Consider the following 17,813-nt stretch of genomic DNA (forward strand, 5'->3'; position numbering starts at 1 on the left):
ATGCCACGTGTACCCTATGATGTGTCAGTGTGTTGGCTAGTGGATGTCTGGGGTATGTAAGGCTACGTTATGTCTGCAAAGGGCTGGTTTCTGATCAACAGAAGAGTGTGGGCAGAATTATAATCGCTAACATTGTGATGACAACTTGCTCATTTTACACCATGTGTGCACAGCTAACAGATATAGGCTAAATCTATAGCTACATTTTGGACATAAATTTCATTTCTGATGCTGTGATAGTGATTTCATCCGAAACATTTTAACCAATGTACAGTCAGATTATGCATAATAAATGACTTGTACGTCACTTCCTAAGCACTGGGATAGAAAAATCCTGGTGGCAGCCACGTGATTAACAAAATAGTTGGGCATTAATTTAATGCTTAACAACTAATCAATCGATCAGCTAATCATTGCTGCTCAAGTGGGATCAGTTCTTTTTCACATAAAACATGAGGGAAAGACAAACAAGAGCACAGTGGATCCAGTGGTTTTTGGGTTAACAGACCAGCTGCCACCACAGAGCTGTCCTCTCTGCTGCCGCGACAGCGACGGGGGTTTTTGTCAGGGGAAGGCTGGCTAATCTGCCACAGAAGCTCATTTCAGAGTCCTCTGTGCACAGCAGCCCATTTAGATGCAGATGTGAGGCGGCTGGCATCGTGTGCCGAGCCCGTCCTCTTGAGTTTAGAGCTGAGGGGCCTGGAACTAAAGGTGGCTGCATTTCCTTTTTTCTATTTTTTTTTTTTTTTCGGTGGGACCCTGCAGTGCCTCTGCCTCTCATCAGACTTCATTCTGTGAGACAGCGTGTCATCTAGTCTCCTGTCCCCTTCCCTCCTGGTCCCATCGTGGAGCACAAAGATGGAGGCAGGCAGGGAATGCAGAGAGGCTCCAGCGACGTCACTGACATTGACATTACCTCTGTGATCATTAAACCTAAATTGGCTAAATGAATTGCCAATTTGAGAGGCCTTAGTCACAGCATATTGGTGTGTGTGCATGCCTACGTGCACACACACGTCTCAGGGTTTGCAAAATCTACTGTGACGATAAGATTCTGTCTCTGGTTGTCTGTTTTTCTTTTTTTCCCCCCTTGGCATCTCTTCATTTCTGTCCAACTACCTCTCTCTCACAATCTACACAAAATTCAATAAGCTATTACACAGGCATTGATCTTTTTCTCAACCAAACATTTGCATTTGAAAAAAGGGAAGTAAGATGAGGGGCTGGGTGAGACAGTGCTGTCTGTTCATTTTAGTGGAGAGAAGGAGCAATAGACGGTGAGGCCTGGATTTATAGAGTTTGGCAGCACTTTAACACTTTAACGCTCCTCAGAATGTGTCCAATCAATGCGCTCCCACCCTGCGTGGTCGCTGTTGAAGAGACGTGGCGTTCACTTATCTGATGTCATTGTAAATCACTCAGGAGGAGGGTAGGTCAGGGGATGCTGCTGCTGCATTGAGCTGCTGTGGTATGGTGCAGAATATGACCCTGAAAACACTACGTGCCAGCGCTGAATACATCACTCTGGTGTGAGTGTCCGCACAGTAAATACAGATTTATAAGAAACAGCAGACAAGCTTTGACCTTTAAATTGTAATGTGGCGTAAAATGAGCTGCGGATTTACCACAAGCGTGTCAGGAATACGCTTCACTAACCAAAGAGGAAACACAATGATGATACCTTTGATCCAGTCCATAAAGCTCCAACATTACGGTCCCTTTACATGCTTTGTTAACCACATGTTTAATTGTATCCAAGACATTCTCCACTCTGGATTTTAGTTTCTGACACAAAATTAGAAGCAAGAAAAAATCCACAGGATGTTGTAGGTAACCCTGAATTTAGTCTGGTGATCTCATGTAGCTATTTTTGCTACAACCAGCAGCTCTATAGCTCACTCTGTTGGTCAGTCAGTCCACAAAAATTTCCCCACCTTCTGGTGGCCACAGTTTTTGCTACAGGACGCTGAAATTCAGCGTAAAGGTCAAGTGTGTGAATGTGAGTTCATTCCAATTGGCTAAAAGGGGGTGTGACAGTGGGAGGGGCCTATAATAAAAAGGCATATAACCACAACCACAGTACTATGACTACTTTGAAGAAAGGCATGTGCACACATGCACACACACACACATACACACACACACACACACACACACACACACACACACACACACACACAGATAGACATATATGCAACTGCAACTTTCTATCTATGAGGCTCGAAATCTGTCATGGAGGTCAAGTGTTTGTCAGGTTGTGTGCGTGTGTGTGCGTGCATGTGTGTGAACGCATGGATGCACGCATATACTGTATGTGGTCTCAGCTATTGTGAATTTCCGCTTGTTCTTTAAGAAATTCCATGAGAAGACCAAAACCATCTAACAACTGTTGGTCTGTGCAGCTAAAGCACTGGAAGACATGTTCCTTTACCACATAAACATGCAGACTGTAGTTTATTTTGAGTCAATCCCACCTTCACCTCTTGCTGCTATAAATACTTACTAGTTCAACAGATGTGTATTAATCCACAGCTGAAATTAGTCCCCAACAACGTAATGTTTTCTGCAAAATATAGTTCCCAGTTGTTTGTGAGAAAAATATGATATTATGAATGCACTAAAAGAACAGCGTTCACTGAATATGCTCTTTTTTTTATGAAGTGTGAACTGAACAGATCAGTTTGGAATTAATAAATGTGAGCGATGTTCACTCCTGAGAAAGATAACAGCGCTCACATCATCAGCTGATTAAAATGAAGTATGATCACAGTGAGCATAATATAAAACATTGGTTGATCATGTAGCATGAAGTGTGTGAACTACACTGAAGAGTGAAAACTGTGATAGTAGATCCACATTATTGTCCTTCTGCTCTGACTCATCTCCCTCTTCATCTCCCTGCAGTTGTAATATATTATGGGAAGTTCAATTTGCACTGGAAAGATGGAATTTCAAGGTCCCAGATGGAAATTTCAACAGTATATTGATGTTCAGGTTTGCTGTCATGTAAAATGTCCACAAATCATTATGAATAAAGTTGTTAATAACTATAGATATGAGTAAACCTGGGACTTCAAATTAAAGCATGAATATCATGCATCACTTAGTATGACACCCTTAAAAAGACTCCACCATCCCTGATAGGAGGAGGCTCTATTTAAATTTATATTTTTTTTAAATTGGAGAAATGAACATGAACTTGTTCATTTTTGAGACTATGAACTTAGTTCAAAATTTAAATTTGTAAACTATGAACATGAACTAGTTAATTTTAATCCGTGTGAACAGAAGTGTGAACTTGCAAAACACTGTATCTGTGACTTATTTTAAAGATTTACTTCTTCACTATGAAAAAAATGGACTGAGATTGCAATACTATCGAAATTATAGTGGCTTTATAATGAAGCAGTGCTTCATAGATGCCCTGCCCTGAAAATCTTCTTCTCCAGATGAAAGAAAAAAAAACTTTCTTTGGTACAGACCCTAACATATATCATGTCATCACGATTTTAATTTTTTTTTTTGTCAAGCAAAAGTGAACATTGTGATGCAAAAATCATCATTCCCACTAATTGTGTTGCATATTGCAATCACAGTATCAGTCAAAATAATTGTAATAAGACTTATTTTTTTACCATATCATGCAGCACTGATTATAACCATAAAACATCAAACACAAGTGTAAACTACAATTTGTCAGAAAGCACAGATTCACTACATTGAAAACCTATCAACATCGTTCTAATTTAGGTCTTTTCATAGGATTTGACATCTTCAAATCCAACGAAACAACAAAAATATAGAATATCACCACCCAAAACTTTCTTTAATGTAATAACAGTCCCAGATTAAGCAAACCCTTTACTTTGCTCACACTCATTCCTTCCTGGTATCTGGTGTCGAGTGTTCACTCATTCCTCCATGTTCGTATGTTGGTGTGAACTAAGGTGTGTTATTACCGCTGGTTTTTCACTCAGCACAAATCTTGCTGTGGTTGGTTTTGGAGAGGTGATAATGGCCGCCATGTGAGCTGTGGGGATTCATGGCTTGTCTGAAGGACATTTAAACCACGACCTCCACTTTTATATCCTGTTTCCCTTCCTACTTTCTTAAACTCGCTCCTTCTAATGCAGCGTTTGCAAAAGACACACACGACAATAGCTGCCTACAGCCGAGCTTTAGCTGCCACAGACTCCCAAGGACCGAAGTGGTCTGAAGAGGAATGCCAGAAGGAGAGACTTTCCCCTCTATCTATTTCTGATCCTGACAGCACATTCTTTACGTCTCCCCTGCTGTCAGTGAAAGGAGCCTCCTCTGCTGTTACCAAAATAGCCTTTTCTTACCCTCGTTTTGACAAGTGACCAGTTTTTCTTTTCAAATGTAACAAAATTGTTAAGTAGTCATACAAAGCGGTGGCAATAAAGGATGATGATTGCATATAATCTTAGGAGAAAAGATTATACAAATTCTTTCTGCAGAGCCTGATTGGGCCTGAAGCACCCTGCTGGTTTTACGCTAAAGAAAAGAATAACTACGAGAAGCAGAAGTGGAAAGGAGAGAGGAAAATAGAAAGAGGATGAGGAGGAACAAAACAGCGAGAAGTAGGACTGGTGCTGGAGTGAGGAGAAATACAGACTGGCGATATAGAGGCAGGCAGACAGAATAAGGGACCATGAAATGAGGATAGAAAACTGTGCTTGGTAAGAGAGAGACAGAGGGAGAAACGGAGAAAAGGCGGATATCTGCAGCACCCCAGCTGCGAGGCTTAAGGAGCTTAGCCCTCCTGCCCATCATAGAAGACTCCTCAAGTGCAGGCATTCACCGCTGCTGAGCTACTACTGAGAGAAAAGTGAGCAAGAGAAGCACGGCGAGGAGAGGTGTGGGTGGGTAGTGGGGCTCAAAATGACGCAGAAGATGAGGGTTTAGATTTAGAAAAGAGGGGGTAGTATGAGACTTATGTAAACAATAAAATAACCTGTTTTACAGCAGGTTCCTGTTCTGATAAAATGATTAGCTTTAAAGGAATAATTTGACAGTTTGGAAAACACTCAGAGTTAGATGAGAAGATCAATACCACTCTCCCTTCTGTATGGTAATTATGAAGCTATAGGAAGCAGCTTGTCAGCTTAGCTTATGGCACAAAGACTGGAAACAGATTGAACTAGAAGAGTGGACTCAGTAGAGAGCAGATCTCTGCCAGGCAACCCAAAAAGAATATTTGTATGTAACCACTAGTAATCACCAACACTTTGATAAGTAACTCTAATTTCATGTCTTCCCAGTAACTGCAATGGATTACAATTACTTTTATTTTGTAATTTAATTACATGTAACTACCTACTTTCCTACATTGTTAGTAGGTAAGTCTTGTTTTAGCCTAGCAGTTGCTGATGACTTGAGGAGTGAGGAGTCAGCAGTCGGTATAGATTTTATAGAGCTTTTATAAAACAAATATTTTTTAAGGTTTTTCAAATATTGTGCATCACTGCTGTGGACAAGCTCCAGCCCACCAGTCACTCACATTCACATGCACACAACCCATCGCATGAGCAGATAACAAACAAGATATAACATGTTAATTAATGAGCTTTAGAGGTGCTGGTAGGCAGATTTTGTGACCTCCTGGTTTGCTGTTTCCCCCTGTCTCCAGTATGCTAAGATAAGCTAACCAGCTGCTGATGGAAGTTTCATATTTACATGAGATCTAACTCACAGTGTGTAAGTGTATTTTCCAAAATGTCTCACTATCCTCTTAAAAGTGAAATATGTAACACTCGAGTGTTAAAATACTGAATCTACACGGGTGCAAGACAAGCATATCATACTTAGCCAATGACAAGTGAAAAGCCCAAGCAAATGCAAAGAGGCTTTAATGGCATGACCATTACAGAGTACAGTATTGCCAAAGCACATTCAAGATATATTCACTCACTGTTTCTCAAAGTGTGGCAGTTAAAGACATATTCTGCTGCTAGATTGCAGCTCTCTATATATTCTCCCAACAGGATTGGAATTTTGTTTATGTTGCTTATGTGGTCGAATTCAGGGTGTTTCTGTTTAAATTTGGAGAAATATTTGGTTCAGACGGGCTGGACTTTTATGCATTCTGTCAGAAAATGCAGCTCTGTTTCTACTTTTTTTTCTTTGCAGAACTGGCAGTAGTGCTCCTCTATAGGGAGCCATGATTTTTTGTATCTGCCCGTCTCGATTGCCAGGCTGTGGTCACTGAGTCTGTACTTTGTCATCATGGTTCTTTGTTTGTGATCAGTCACTGTGGTCAGGTAATTTGCCACAATGTACTGTCTGTCCAGGGCCAGATAGCACTGCATTTTGCTCTGTGCTCTTATCTGTACATTCCAATTGGTGATGTAGTTTTGTTTCTGCTGTATTATAATTTGGTTGAAAATACACACTCCGGAGTTGTAGTCCAGTGACTGTCTGCCTTACTGCCTGTCACACTCTTACCTGTTATAAACATCTATTCCTTCTAAAAGATTATTAATGATTTATTACGACTCATAAACAGACACTTAGATTTAACATAATTCAGTATTAATTTTAGCTCCATGAAAAATGAATAAACATAAAACAGGCAGCAAGGCCAAAACAAAAATGGACATTTTGGATGGAAATTTCAAAGAACATGCTGGCTGTAGTGTTGTTGTCAGAGAAGCTAATATTTCAATTTAGCATGTTTCTTTAATTTCTGATAGCACATCATGGACATTTTATGATTTAGTTCAGTAAATATATCACATATTTCTGAAAACATGAATTAAATGTGGTAGTTGCTCTCATCTTATGCACTGATTTCATTTTATGCTTTTTCATATTTGAATCTCTAATTTCTCTACTTGTGCATCTACCACAGGAAGTGTAAACCGACCGGGGCCGGTCCCTGCCTTCCTCAGGAGCCCGCCCATGATCCCAGCCCCGCTGGACATGAAGCCCTTCCTCCAGTTTCCCCTGGAGTCGCCTCACCCAGCCAGCATCGGCCTCTTCCACAACTTTAACACAGTGAGTGCTCATGGGCATACCTGCACACGAGCATGAACATGCACATGTGTGCACGCTTGGTGTCTGGGATTTGTTATCATCTTGTTTCGCTTAACAGAAGGCAGAGCTGGTATTCAGTTGTTCTGGAGCGTTGCCTCCTGAGTGAAGACAAGTGATAAAGTGCTGAGGATTTATATGGTATAATCCAAAATGATAAGGTGACAGCTGTTTACTTTTTATTCAGCAGAGTGAGTTTCAGCATAATTGAGAATTGCCCGGGCGAGTGTTTTACTGCAATAAAATGAGTTACAGCTAATCAATTGTATAAGAGGCAGAGGCTGTGTTCTCTGCAGTCAGCATTTTCTGTGGCTCCTTCTCATTTCCAGATTGGGTTTCATGTGAAGGTCAGCGTGGTGACAAACACGGATGCACGTGCACCACACGCGCGCACACACACACACATTATCGTCTAGCTCATCTTCATGTGCTCAGGCAAAATGACCCTTCACCAGGTTAATGATTCATTCTGCTTCAGCGAGGACACCAAGTGTGGCCACTACTGCCAGAGAACCTCAATCCAAATCACTCTCTGTCCGCACAGTAAAATTTAAACAAGTCTGAAACACTGCTGTCATCCACTGATAGGAGACTGCAGCCTATTCAAAGCCCGATCAGCCTGCTCGACTTTAGAGGCTGCAAAGGACAGAAAGAGAAGGACAAGCTGACAAAAACACTGGATTACTGTGTTTATTGTTTCATACACAGTTGTGTTCAAGCTTGAGTAGAAACTTTTTGTGGAGCGTGGAGTTCTGTGAGTTATCTGGAGAGCTCATCATCATCATCATCATCATCATCATCATCATCATCATCATCACCATCAGGTGTGACTCACCAGGATTACAGGTGATTTCCAGACACTCAAGATTCTCCGGGGTATACCGTAGGTCTCACCTTGCTGTATTGAGAATTAAGCTGCACAGTGAGGCCTGCTGTGAGAGAATGAACCTCTGCCAATCAGTTGATTTGCATCTCTCCGGAGGAAAATATTCTTTTCTGTAAGGCTAAAGTTTAGGCCTAATGTACATGTTATTGGTCTCTGTGCCAGTTAATTAGTTTGGGAAAGAAATATTTCTTTAAAATCTGTATAAACCATTAATAAATACGTGTCTGAGTTAGTCACACCACAGAAACATTTGTGATTAATTATTCATACTTGGCTAAGTATATAAAATTAGGTCTGAAAATCATGAAATAGATGAGCCTTTTTCTCTGCCATGCTGGAGGGTGTGTCGAGTCCACTGTGGCAACTGTCAAATACCATTACAGCCTGAAAGATGGATGCTCTGTCTAGCAGCTTTACTGGACTTGTACAGACATGTTTGAGCCACCAGAGTCAAAAGACACTGACCTATCAACTCCTTGGAGAATCAGCTTTCTTTTAGTCTGCAACAGGATGGTATTTTTTTCTTCAGTGTTAATTTATTTGAACTGAAAGAGCAGAAACTGCTGGGCTGATTTGGACTGAAGGTATGTTTGCGACTGACCACTGAGGAGGGTGTTCGGTTTGGCAGGCAGTGCTGTTTGAAAGTTGGTTCACAGGGCTTTTATAGTGTTAGGGGACCATGACTCTGTTGTGTCACCAAGTCATGTTTCAGGCCCACCCAAAAAATCCTGAACAACTCCACAATACTTCATAGCTTTCACATATTTTCAGCAACTATTTTGTTATATGTATGATGTGCTCAGAGGAAAACTCATTCAATAAATTGATATTTCTATTCTGTAATCAACTCTCTATTAAGTAGTTCTCATTGTGACTATCCATCATTTACATTGCATACTGGTGAAAGAGCACAACACCAGATTTAGGCTGCTTTCACACCTAACCTGTTTGGTTCAATTAAAATGAACCTTGGTACATTTGCCAGGTTAGCGCAGTTTGTTTGGGCTGGTGTGAAAGCTATCAATAGAAGCCTGGTGCAGACCAAACAAGCCCCTGAGACCACTTGCCAAGAAGGGACTTGATCCAGTTTCAAACAAGCAGGACTTTATGATAGCAAGTGTGTGATTTAAGCATGATAACCACTAATAAACAGAACTGTTATTTGTGAAATCTGTTCAAGAAACAATCTTAGAATTGATCTGTAGGCCTATAAGTCTTGCATATATGCAAATCATCTAGTAACCATGATAGCACGTGTGTGCTTTTTCCCTGATTAAAAGGTCACAAGGTCGTACTCTGTGTACTTTGTCATTAAGTCCATTTGGTAGTGTGTGCCAGGGATCCCAAGGATCCAGTAATAAGCCCTGAATGATTACCGCCTCCATTCTGTCCTGTCGCTACCCGTAAGTCATTATTCGTAACATGCGGCTGATTTGCTGTTTAATAATACTAATAATACTAATAATCAGTTATTTCTTCATGAGTTCTGTGTGACAACAAAGACCATAAATCTACACATCAGCAGCATTAAAGACAGTCTGTATAACTTCATGTTTACTCTTAACTTGGTTCATTTTTTTAAAAAATCAGTGTGAGCAGCAACCAGACCAGAACTAAAAAGACTATCAAAATAGTCTCATAGTTTAATTCTTTTTTACCACCAAGTCAGTTACCAGATTTACTAGCCCACAATGCCATTTTACTTGCCCCGGGAAAGCAGGCAATCCTTATTTTGAGCTCTGTAAACATGTGGCCCACAGTGTATAATTCTGGTGCAACAAAAGCCCCGCTGTTTAAGGAAGGAGAGAGTGAAATAGGAGACAGAAAGTTAACTAATAGGTTAATGAGGTTATAACAGCAGAAACACAGATGTATAGACAGAGATCCTGAGGAGAGCAGCTGCTAAATGATGGCAGCAAAAGACACACAATGAGAGGAGACACAGAGGGAGATGGTGAACAACAGCCACAAATAAGAGGGATACAGGATAGTTATCTCGTTGGCACTCATGTCTATACAGTCATTAATGCACTCAGATAAATACACACATTTACAAAAGACAAGCTGTCATACCTTCAACCACACATGATGTTGGCACAGAGACAGATGACAGGCACAGATGTAAACAAACAAATTTGGAGGTGTTGCAGGTCTCCACATGAAAAACACAAAACAAAGGAGAGGTGACTTGAAACACAAGTTGGAGACAGGAGCAAAAAAAAAAAAGAAGGCTAAAGTCTATAAATATTTTCCAACAATGCATTCAAACAGGGTTTAAATTTTCAGACCAATTATACCATTTCCCCTGGTGCCTGGAGCTTGAGAGTGTAAACAGTCTCTCATTTGGCAGCATACGTTCACAGTCTGAGCAGGAGATGAGAGGCTGAGTAAAACCGCAGTGTACTTTTGGCTGCTTAATGAGGGCAACACCCAGTGCTGTGGTTGTTGAACCCTGCCAACGGGTCAGAGAGCTCACACGAGTCCGTTCGAGTTTCTAAAAATGAGGTGGTAAACATTTCCTAAGACAATGATGTGGTATATAACTGTGCTTGATCTGAGAATGACAAGCCAGATCAGTATTTTTAGACCAGCATTTTTAATTTGGCATTTAAGATATCCCATTGTTTTCTATTTTAGTTTAACTGTTTATGTTCAAATCTCACTATACATTTTAATTACTGTTTTTTTTCTGACATATGCTTATTCATTGTTTTAATTAACTGTTTTGACCATTATGTGATTCACTTAATAGGATAAATATTGAGCTACATATTTATAATGACAGTAATTATACCTCAGTAATGACGAAATTAGACTTCTGTTAATTAACTATCTCTACCCACTTTTAATTACATGCTGTATGTGTTCAAACTTAAGTCAGTCCATAACATTAGAAATACTACTTCTTGAATACCAACAGCGTATTTTTATTTATCCATTTATTAACAAAATTTATATACAGACTTGTCTGTATTCCATTTGCTTAATTTAATTGGCATACAGTTTCTGTATCTTTATTACTCAGTGTACTGATTATTTGAAATGCGAAATTTAATTTCCCTGCAGCAGAATTTGATTGCATTTGTCACTACAAGGACCAAATGTCCCTACAGCAATCATCAGACTGAGTCCTATCTAAAATACATTTGGGCTCTTATCAGCGTAGTTTGTTTGTTTCGTGCAATACTCTGGTATGATGTTTTGAAACGCAGAAGTTTTGTAGCACACAAACAAAGTACAAATTTTTCGAGATACGCACTCTGTAATTAGGCTCGTCTAACCCCAGCATGATTTAAAGCGTTTGAACGGCACCCAAGAACTCAGGCACAGACAGCAGCACCAGCTGCTGCTGAGAAAACACACACCCTCCTGTCCACATCAATCACCGCTCCCTCTTCAATTCACTCTTCTCCACTCTTTTTATCTCCCAGCTTTCTCCCCTTCAGCGGCTCCCCCTGTCATTCACCTGCACTTTTTCTTTCACACTCTTCCCTTCTCATCCACATTCACTCGACTGTGGTTAGGACAAACCCAGAAACGCTGCCCTCCAAGCTCCTCCTGTGATGCCAAATCTTTGATGTGACCTCTGGCTTGTCTCTCCTCAGATGGACCCCGTCCAGAAGGCTGTGATGACGCACACCTTCGGGCCACCTATGGTGAAGACAAAGCGGCCAATCATCTCCTGCAACGTCTGTCAAATACGCTTCAACTCAGAGGTATGAAATCCTGAATAGTTCAGATGAAGGGTTTGCTTTTGTCGATAGATATTTTTCACAGCAGGCATATTGATATGAAACAGAAGGGCAAACACAAGTGGTATCGATGATGAAACTTATTAAGGTCCTGTTCCTTTTAGTGAGTCAACATGCATAATAGCAGCACCTTGCCTGTGATTGATCTGAATGGAACAGCACCTTACTTAGTGTCATTGGTAACGTGTTTATCCTACTATTTCATGTCAAAATGGCTGCTGAGAAAAAGGTCTATATCCAACTCCACTAAACCCTTCCCCAGAACAGCCATTGTCCAATCACAGCTCTAGGCCAGCAGCTGTGACTAAAGACAGCGGGTCTGTCACACTTTGGATTTCTAAAAATGACTTAGTGGTGTGTGTGGGGTAGTCCAATGGTGATACTTGGCATTTAAAGAGTAAGCTTAGGAATGTCTCTTTCATTGCCTTTCCAAAACCATAAAGAGAAAAACAAAAGTGTAAGAAATTAATTAAACAATGTGTCTATCTGCTCAAATGTTAGGTGCAAATGTTTGCGTGTTTAACTAACTAGCTTACTACTGACAACAGTAACCAAGCCCATCATAAACTAACTACTACATTTGTGGGGTTACAGGTTACATTAAAAAGCAATTCAAATGTAGTACATCCACTATTTAGTCTTTCCCCACTACGTGAAAGCTGGTCCTGAAGGCCACAATATCAGAGTTTGGGCTGATGTCTTCATCCTAAAAACCTTTATGATCTTACATGATACATTTATGACTTACCATCTCTACACTGCAATAAATTAACAATACTGTTTCTTTATATCTACATAGATCATCAACTTCTTGCTTGGAATTGTGTTTTAGCATTATAAGCCCTTCTCCAGCCCAAGCAGCTGGGAGCATGTACATCCAGGGCTTCCGCTGGCCAATCCAGCTCACTTCCTGCACACATGAATGGGATAAAATAATTTAATCATATGGTTCCTTTAAACTTTCCAAAAGTTATCAGACTGAGTGGATCCAGTTCTGGTATTAATAATTTCTGTGCAGTTGTATGTTGTAGTTGTATGTACTGCTTAACAGTTGCTCCATTTCCAATGACTGTGAATGCGAGACATGCTCCAATGTGCGTCAACACATATGTTGCAATATTTTGTGTGGCGACTACGCCAAAATCACTTCACTGCCCAGCACTATTCCTGGGGGCTTGGCCAGAGGGAGTTGTCATTTCAGATGCCAAAATCAACCGTCTGGAAATGAGAGGCCTGCTTTTGTCTGAAATCCAAGACTCATCGTTTCAAAAATTACCAAGAATTTTGAGTGGTAAATCTGTCACTGTTATTGCTGTGTCTGCATATGTGACCTGCAAGAGGAGGCAGCTTGATTAACAAGGGTTAACTAAGGAGGAGGGGCTCAGCTTGGTAAACAGTCAAACTGTCTGTGAGACCTGCACCTGCACACTAGATTCATTAAATCATGACCTATAACGTTAGTGGCTGGAGCCAAAGTTAGTTGGTGATTGACTGTACAGCTGGAGCAGGTGAGAACTTGATTCACAGTTTCTCAGCTCCAATTTTAGCCTGTCCAGGAAGGAGAGTCAGGGGAGGAAGACTCTGCTTGGTTAATATATACTATGACTGCAGTGTCCAGTTTAAGTTTTGATGTCCTTCTGCATTCTAGTATCAAAGTCTTGAGGGATTTTTTTTTTTTATTAAAGAAGCAAATAGAACGACAGCAAGTTTCAGAAGTTTCTTTTTTGTTTGTGCATAGAGAGATTCTGTTTGGCTGAGCAGTGTGTCTGATTTGGAGAATATATTTCAGGTGTTGATAGTGTGCCTCTCGGTATAACAAGTGGTTTTTTAAGTCTTCTCTGATGAGATTTTAAATGGAGGAACGTGAGACGGGGGAACCACATCTAACACAAGCCTGTCCTCGATGCTCCCTTAAAGCTGATTGAGCACATTTTCTGCATTTCATTCTTGACGGAGACGGCGCTATGCCAGCATGAGGCAGAGGGACTGAAATAAAAGAGGCTAGAAGTGATGAAACTCTAGAGGAATGGTTTGAGTGTCCCCATTAAAGAGGCAGCAGTATTAACCGAAGTTGAAAAGCAAATAACTCATAATGTGGACATCCAAAACCCAGTTACTAGATGACATGATTGACATCTTAAAGAGTGTTGTACTTGGCCCTTTTTACGGTGTGTATGTGTTTCTAAGTACGTGTGTACAGTGGACATATTTGGATTGTCTGAGACTTTCATTGGATGGACAAATATGAAAATAGATAGCATGTCTCCTGGTGGGCCCCAACTAATCTGATCATACTGCTTTTCTACTTATATCTAAAGAAAAATCTGAATCAGGGTTTATTTCACATACAAGGAATTTGTTTTGATATGGTGGTGCGTTACAATAACAATAGAAGGAGAAAAAATATGAATAAAGATAAAAGTCAGTCAATAACAATCGGTAGAAAAATGGAAAACTGTCAATAGCATATGAAAAAATATTCTAAAATCAACAGAAGCAAATATGTATGACTGTTATTTCAATGAAAGAGCTGTAAGGTTTGTACAAGGATGTGCAAAGTATTGGCCAGGGTAGAGCCATTTTGTCGATTAATCAATTAGTTGATTGAAAGACAATTAATTGCCAACTATTATGATACTCAATGAATTATTTCAGTCATGTTTCAAGCAAAAATGTCAAACATTTAGAAATTAAACATATAGACTAAATGATTAATTGTGAAAATAATTAGCAGATTAATCTATGATGAAAATAGTTGCAGCCCTTGTCCAGGGAATATGCAAGAATTTCACAGAATGAAGTATAAAGAATATTTGATAAAATACATATGATCTCTCAAATTATCCCACCAGAAAAAATGGACAATAATTTCTATAGTCAAGAAGTGAAAAAAATGCTGTGCAAATAAACGTCTTGGTTAAATCTGAGTATTGTGTATTAGTCAATAATGAAATGGCTTTATGTATGGAAAAATCATGGTATTTATGACCCACAGTCCCACGGTGGCCTGTAACCTCTAACCTAAACATGAGTAGAAATAAAACAAAAGCCTGACATTTGAGTCCAGCTAAAAATATACATGCATTCCAGTGATGAAGCGCTAAATACTTGTACTCTAAATGCAGTGGTGTGTAAAGGACACAGTCAGGGAGGGAGTCATCTGAAACTTGTGTAACACTGTCCTGTGCTCTCTGTGAGGGGCCGCTTAATTATATCTCCCCTGCTCAGACCTGCATGTTCTCACATCGTCTACATGAGCGTGGGATACAGAACATGAGCGGGGGGTAGTTTTATTTACTACAACATGTTCATATTTACATGCTGCACATGTATGAAAATGCTTGTGCGTTTGTGTATGATTGTGAGTCATGCAGACCAAAATTATCACGGTTATCAGTATTATTGTGATATTGTTAAAATGAGCTGGAAATGTTCGAAAAGCACTGATACACACACCAGAATATTTCCTGCCAGTTTCATACTGACAGCCTCTTAACCAAGGTGCAAAAGTAACTTTTTTTCCACCAGCCAAACACCTGGTGAATGTTCAAATTTTAGCAGCCATTCAGGAGATCGCCATTGTTTTTTTTGTTTTTTTTTGTCTGGTGAGTGAAGCAAAACTACCAGCTGCTTGCATATTCTACCAGCATTTGGCTGGTGGCTGGTTCTAATTTTGTGCCTGGTATCAAAGATTAAAAATAGTGTCATGTCCTATGTGATGTCAGTGTTTTCACTGATGCAAAACAAACCCACGTTGTCGCTGTGCCTGCATTTGGGAGGCTGTTGCTACATTTGGTTGATGTTGGACAGTTTTTACAGATAGTTTTTCAAAGTGTGGAAAACAAACACAGTTCTAATGATTATTAAATAATCTGAAACATTAATATTAATCAAAAGCTGTGCCGTGGTTTATCAAGAAACTGGTAATCGCTTTTCACTTATACAACTTTTTTTTTTTGTTGTTGTTTTGTTTTTTTTTGTTTTGTTATTTTAATGATAGGAGATGCCATTTTAGCCCAAACACCACAATGCAAGACACTTGCTGGGTGTTCTTCAAAAGGCTGCGCAGTTTGCAATAGTGCTTTTGGTTCATTGCTGGTTTTGTTTGTGATTGTGATCAATACAAATTTTTAAAAGTGAAACTTAAGTAATGCATCTTTACAAAAGTAATGCAACTTCATAATTTAATCCATTTTTAAGAACTGTCAAAATCATTAGGATTTTAAGATAAGCCTACTATTTGATTTTAGACTTTTTAAGGACCTGTGGAAACCCTGTAGATAATAGATAAAATATACTTACAAGTCCCCATACGGAGATTTGTTCTTGGCACCATCCTGCAGTTCCACAGAAGATAAATACATACATTGTGTACAGTAAAAGTCAGCATCTCAACAACGCATAGCTTCTTTATAATAGCTTGCACATACACATCAACACATATCTTTCATGTAGCAGTTATGTGGTGAGAACTCTCATACTGAGCCACCTGTTTGCCCTGCCTGCTGTTTTACTCCTGAGCCACGGTGTGCATCTGCTCTGCTGCAGCTCTACAGCATTTTCCACAGTAACCCGAGAGACAGGGAGCTTAAAGCACAGTGGACATTCTTTAATAATGAAGGAATACTCTGCTTACAGTACAGTCCTTGGCTGTCTGGGCTGTGCTGCGGTTCAAAGGCAGATAAATGCTCATTATTTTTCAAGTCTTCTTCAGGTCATACGCCACCAAAGTGCTTTTAATGATACAAACATTTTCTTTGGTGTTTATGTCCGAGGGAGGCCGGTGTTAAGTGGGAGTTCTTGAGTATTTAGTGAAAGAGGCAGATTGATTGATAGTGGCCATTCAGGAGCAGGTGTCTCTCACTGCTACTACACTGTGGCCACGTGTTGTAATTATAACATTGCAATTCATTTCAGGCCACGGAGGACAGATTAGCCTGCCAGTGTTTAGCTCTGCTCTGCTGCAAGGCTGACGTCACACCATGCTGCATTAGCCATCGTCACCACTGCAGTAGCACACTGGACACCTCTCTTTTTCTTTCTCTCCCTTCTTGTTCTTCTCAGGCCCACACCAACTCTTGTTCCATTCACATCTCTTGTTCCAACGTAGCTCGCTCACCTTTTTCCCTGTCAGTTTTCATGTCCCTGCTTCTCCCTCTGAGGGGTATACTGTATCATCTGTCCCCTTCTCCTTCTCTCCACCTCTCCAGCTTCTTCCCACCCCCTCTTCCTGTCGCTGCTGCTGCCAGTACTTCGGTACAGTAGATTTGGCTGCTAGACGCGCTCTCTCTGCTTTCTGTGCCTTTGTTGCTCTATAGATAAAACATCAAAGCACATCCTGCTTAGAGAGAAAAAGGATTTCAGGGACATTCACTTGCTCTCATTTTCTCCCTCTTAAATCCCATCTTTGCCTCTTCATTCATCTTAATCCCCCTTTCCATAGGCCCTTTCGCAGCTTCTCCCAGTCCATTTCACCTACTATGCCGAACATCATTTATATTTTATCATTATTCGCTTTTCCTCTTAACTCCAAAGATCAGATGCCTTAATCTCTTTTACATCCTACATTCTCTGCTGCATCCCACCCCCACTTCTGAGGCTGTCAGCTTTTGATGCTTGAATTGATGGTTCACCTTGATCGATTTCCTAAGACGTGACACTGAAGGTCACAGGGAGAGTGGAAGTATCAAAGCACAAGTAGAAAGAAAACAGTTGGGAGTTGCAGAGAGGTAGAGGACAATAAGAAGGACAGCAGCACAAAATGTGGACTGCAAAGAGAAGCAGGAGCTTTGAGTATTTCTGCTTTTCAAGCTCTCTGCTGTCATTTGTTCCTGGAGTTGTAGGGCTTCATCTCCTTGTCTAATTGCACGGCTTTGGGCAGCAGCAGCCAGAGGAGTTGTGTTACACAGGCAGAGCTATATCTGCCTTTCTGTCATCACCAATCAGGATGAGGGCTATATGGGTAACTATCATTGGCAGTTAATACCTCAGGCTTACAGAGGCATCCCGAACACGTCCCAGTGGTCCACTTGCTTTAGTGAAGCATCCCACCCCGCAGAGGCCCCGACATGTACCTGTCACGCGCCTTATGTGGGTCCCTGAGCCTTGTTATTGACATAATA

At 40.4% G+C, this 17,813-nt stretch overlaps 1 protein-coding gene and 1 long non-coding RNA gene across 3 annotated transcripts in view; one reads left to right on the top strand and one right to left on the bottom strand.

Moving 5' to 3' along the window:
• Positions 1–17,813, bottom strand: part of LOC146331562 (uncharacterized) — a 67,334-nt gene that overhangs the window by 30,674 nt on the left and 18,847 nt on the right. The window lies entirely within an intron of this gene.
• LOC146331564 (zinc finger protein 385A-like) overlaps positions 1–17,813 on the top strand; it is a 43,142-nt gene that overhangs the window by 17,525 nt on the left and 7,804 nt on the right. For both annotated transcript variants that reach the window (XM_084733031.1, XM_084733039.1), the window contains exons 2-3: positions 6,872–7,017; positions 11,545–11,655. In XM_084733031.1, the coding sequence (XP_084589157.1) occupies positions 6,872–7,017; positions 11,545–11,655 (257 nt within the window). The remainder of the gene's footprint in view (positions 1–6,871; positions 7,018–11,544; positions 11,656–17,813) is intronic.

The sequence above is a fragment of the Lutjanus erythropterus genome, chromosome 2, assembly GCF_056507025.1.
Source record: "Lutjanus erythropterus isolate fLutEry1 chromosome 2, fLutEry1.hap2, whole genome shotgun sequence".
In the NCBI taxonomy this organism is placed as follows: domain Eukaryota; kingdom Metazoa; phylum Chordata; class Actinopteri; order Lutjaniformes; family Lutjanidae; genus Lutjanus; species Lutjanus erythropterus.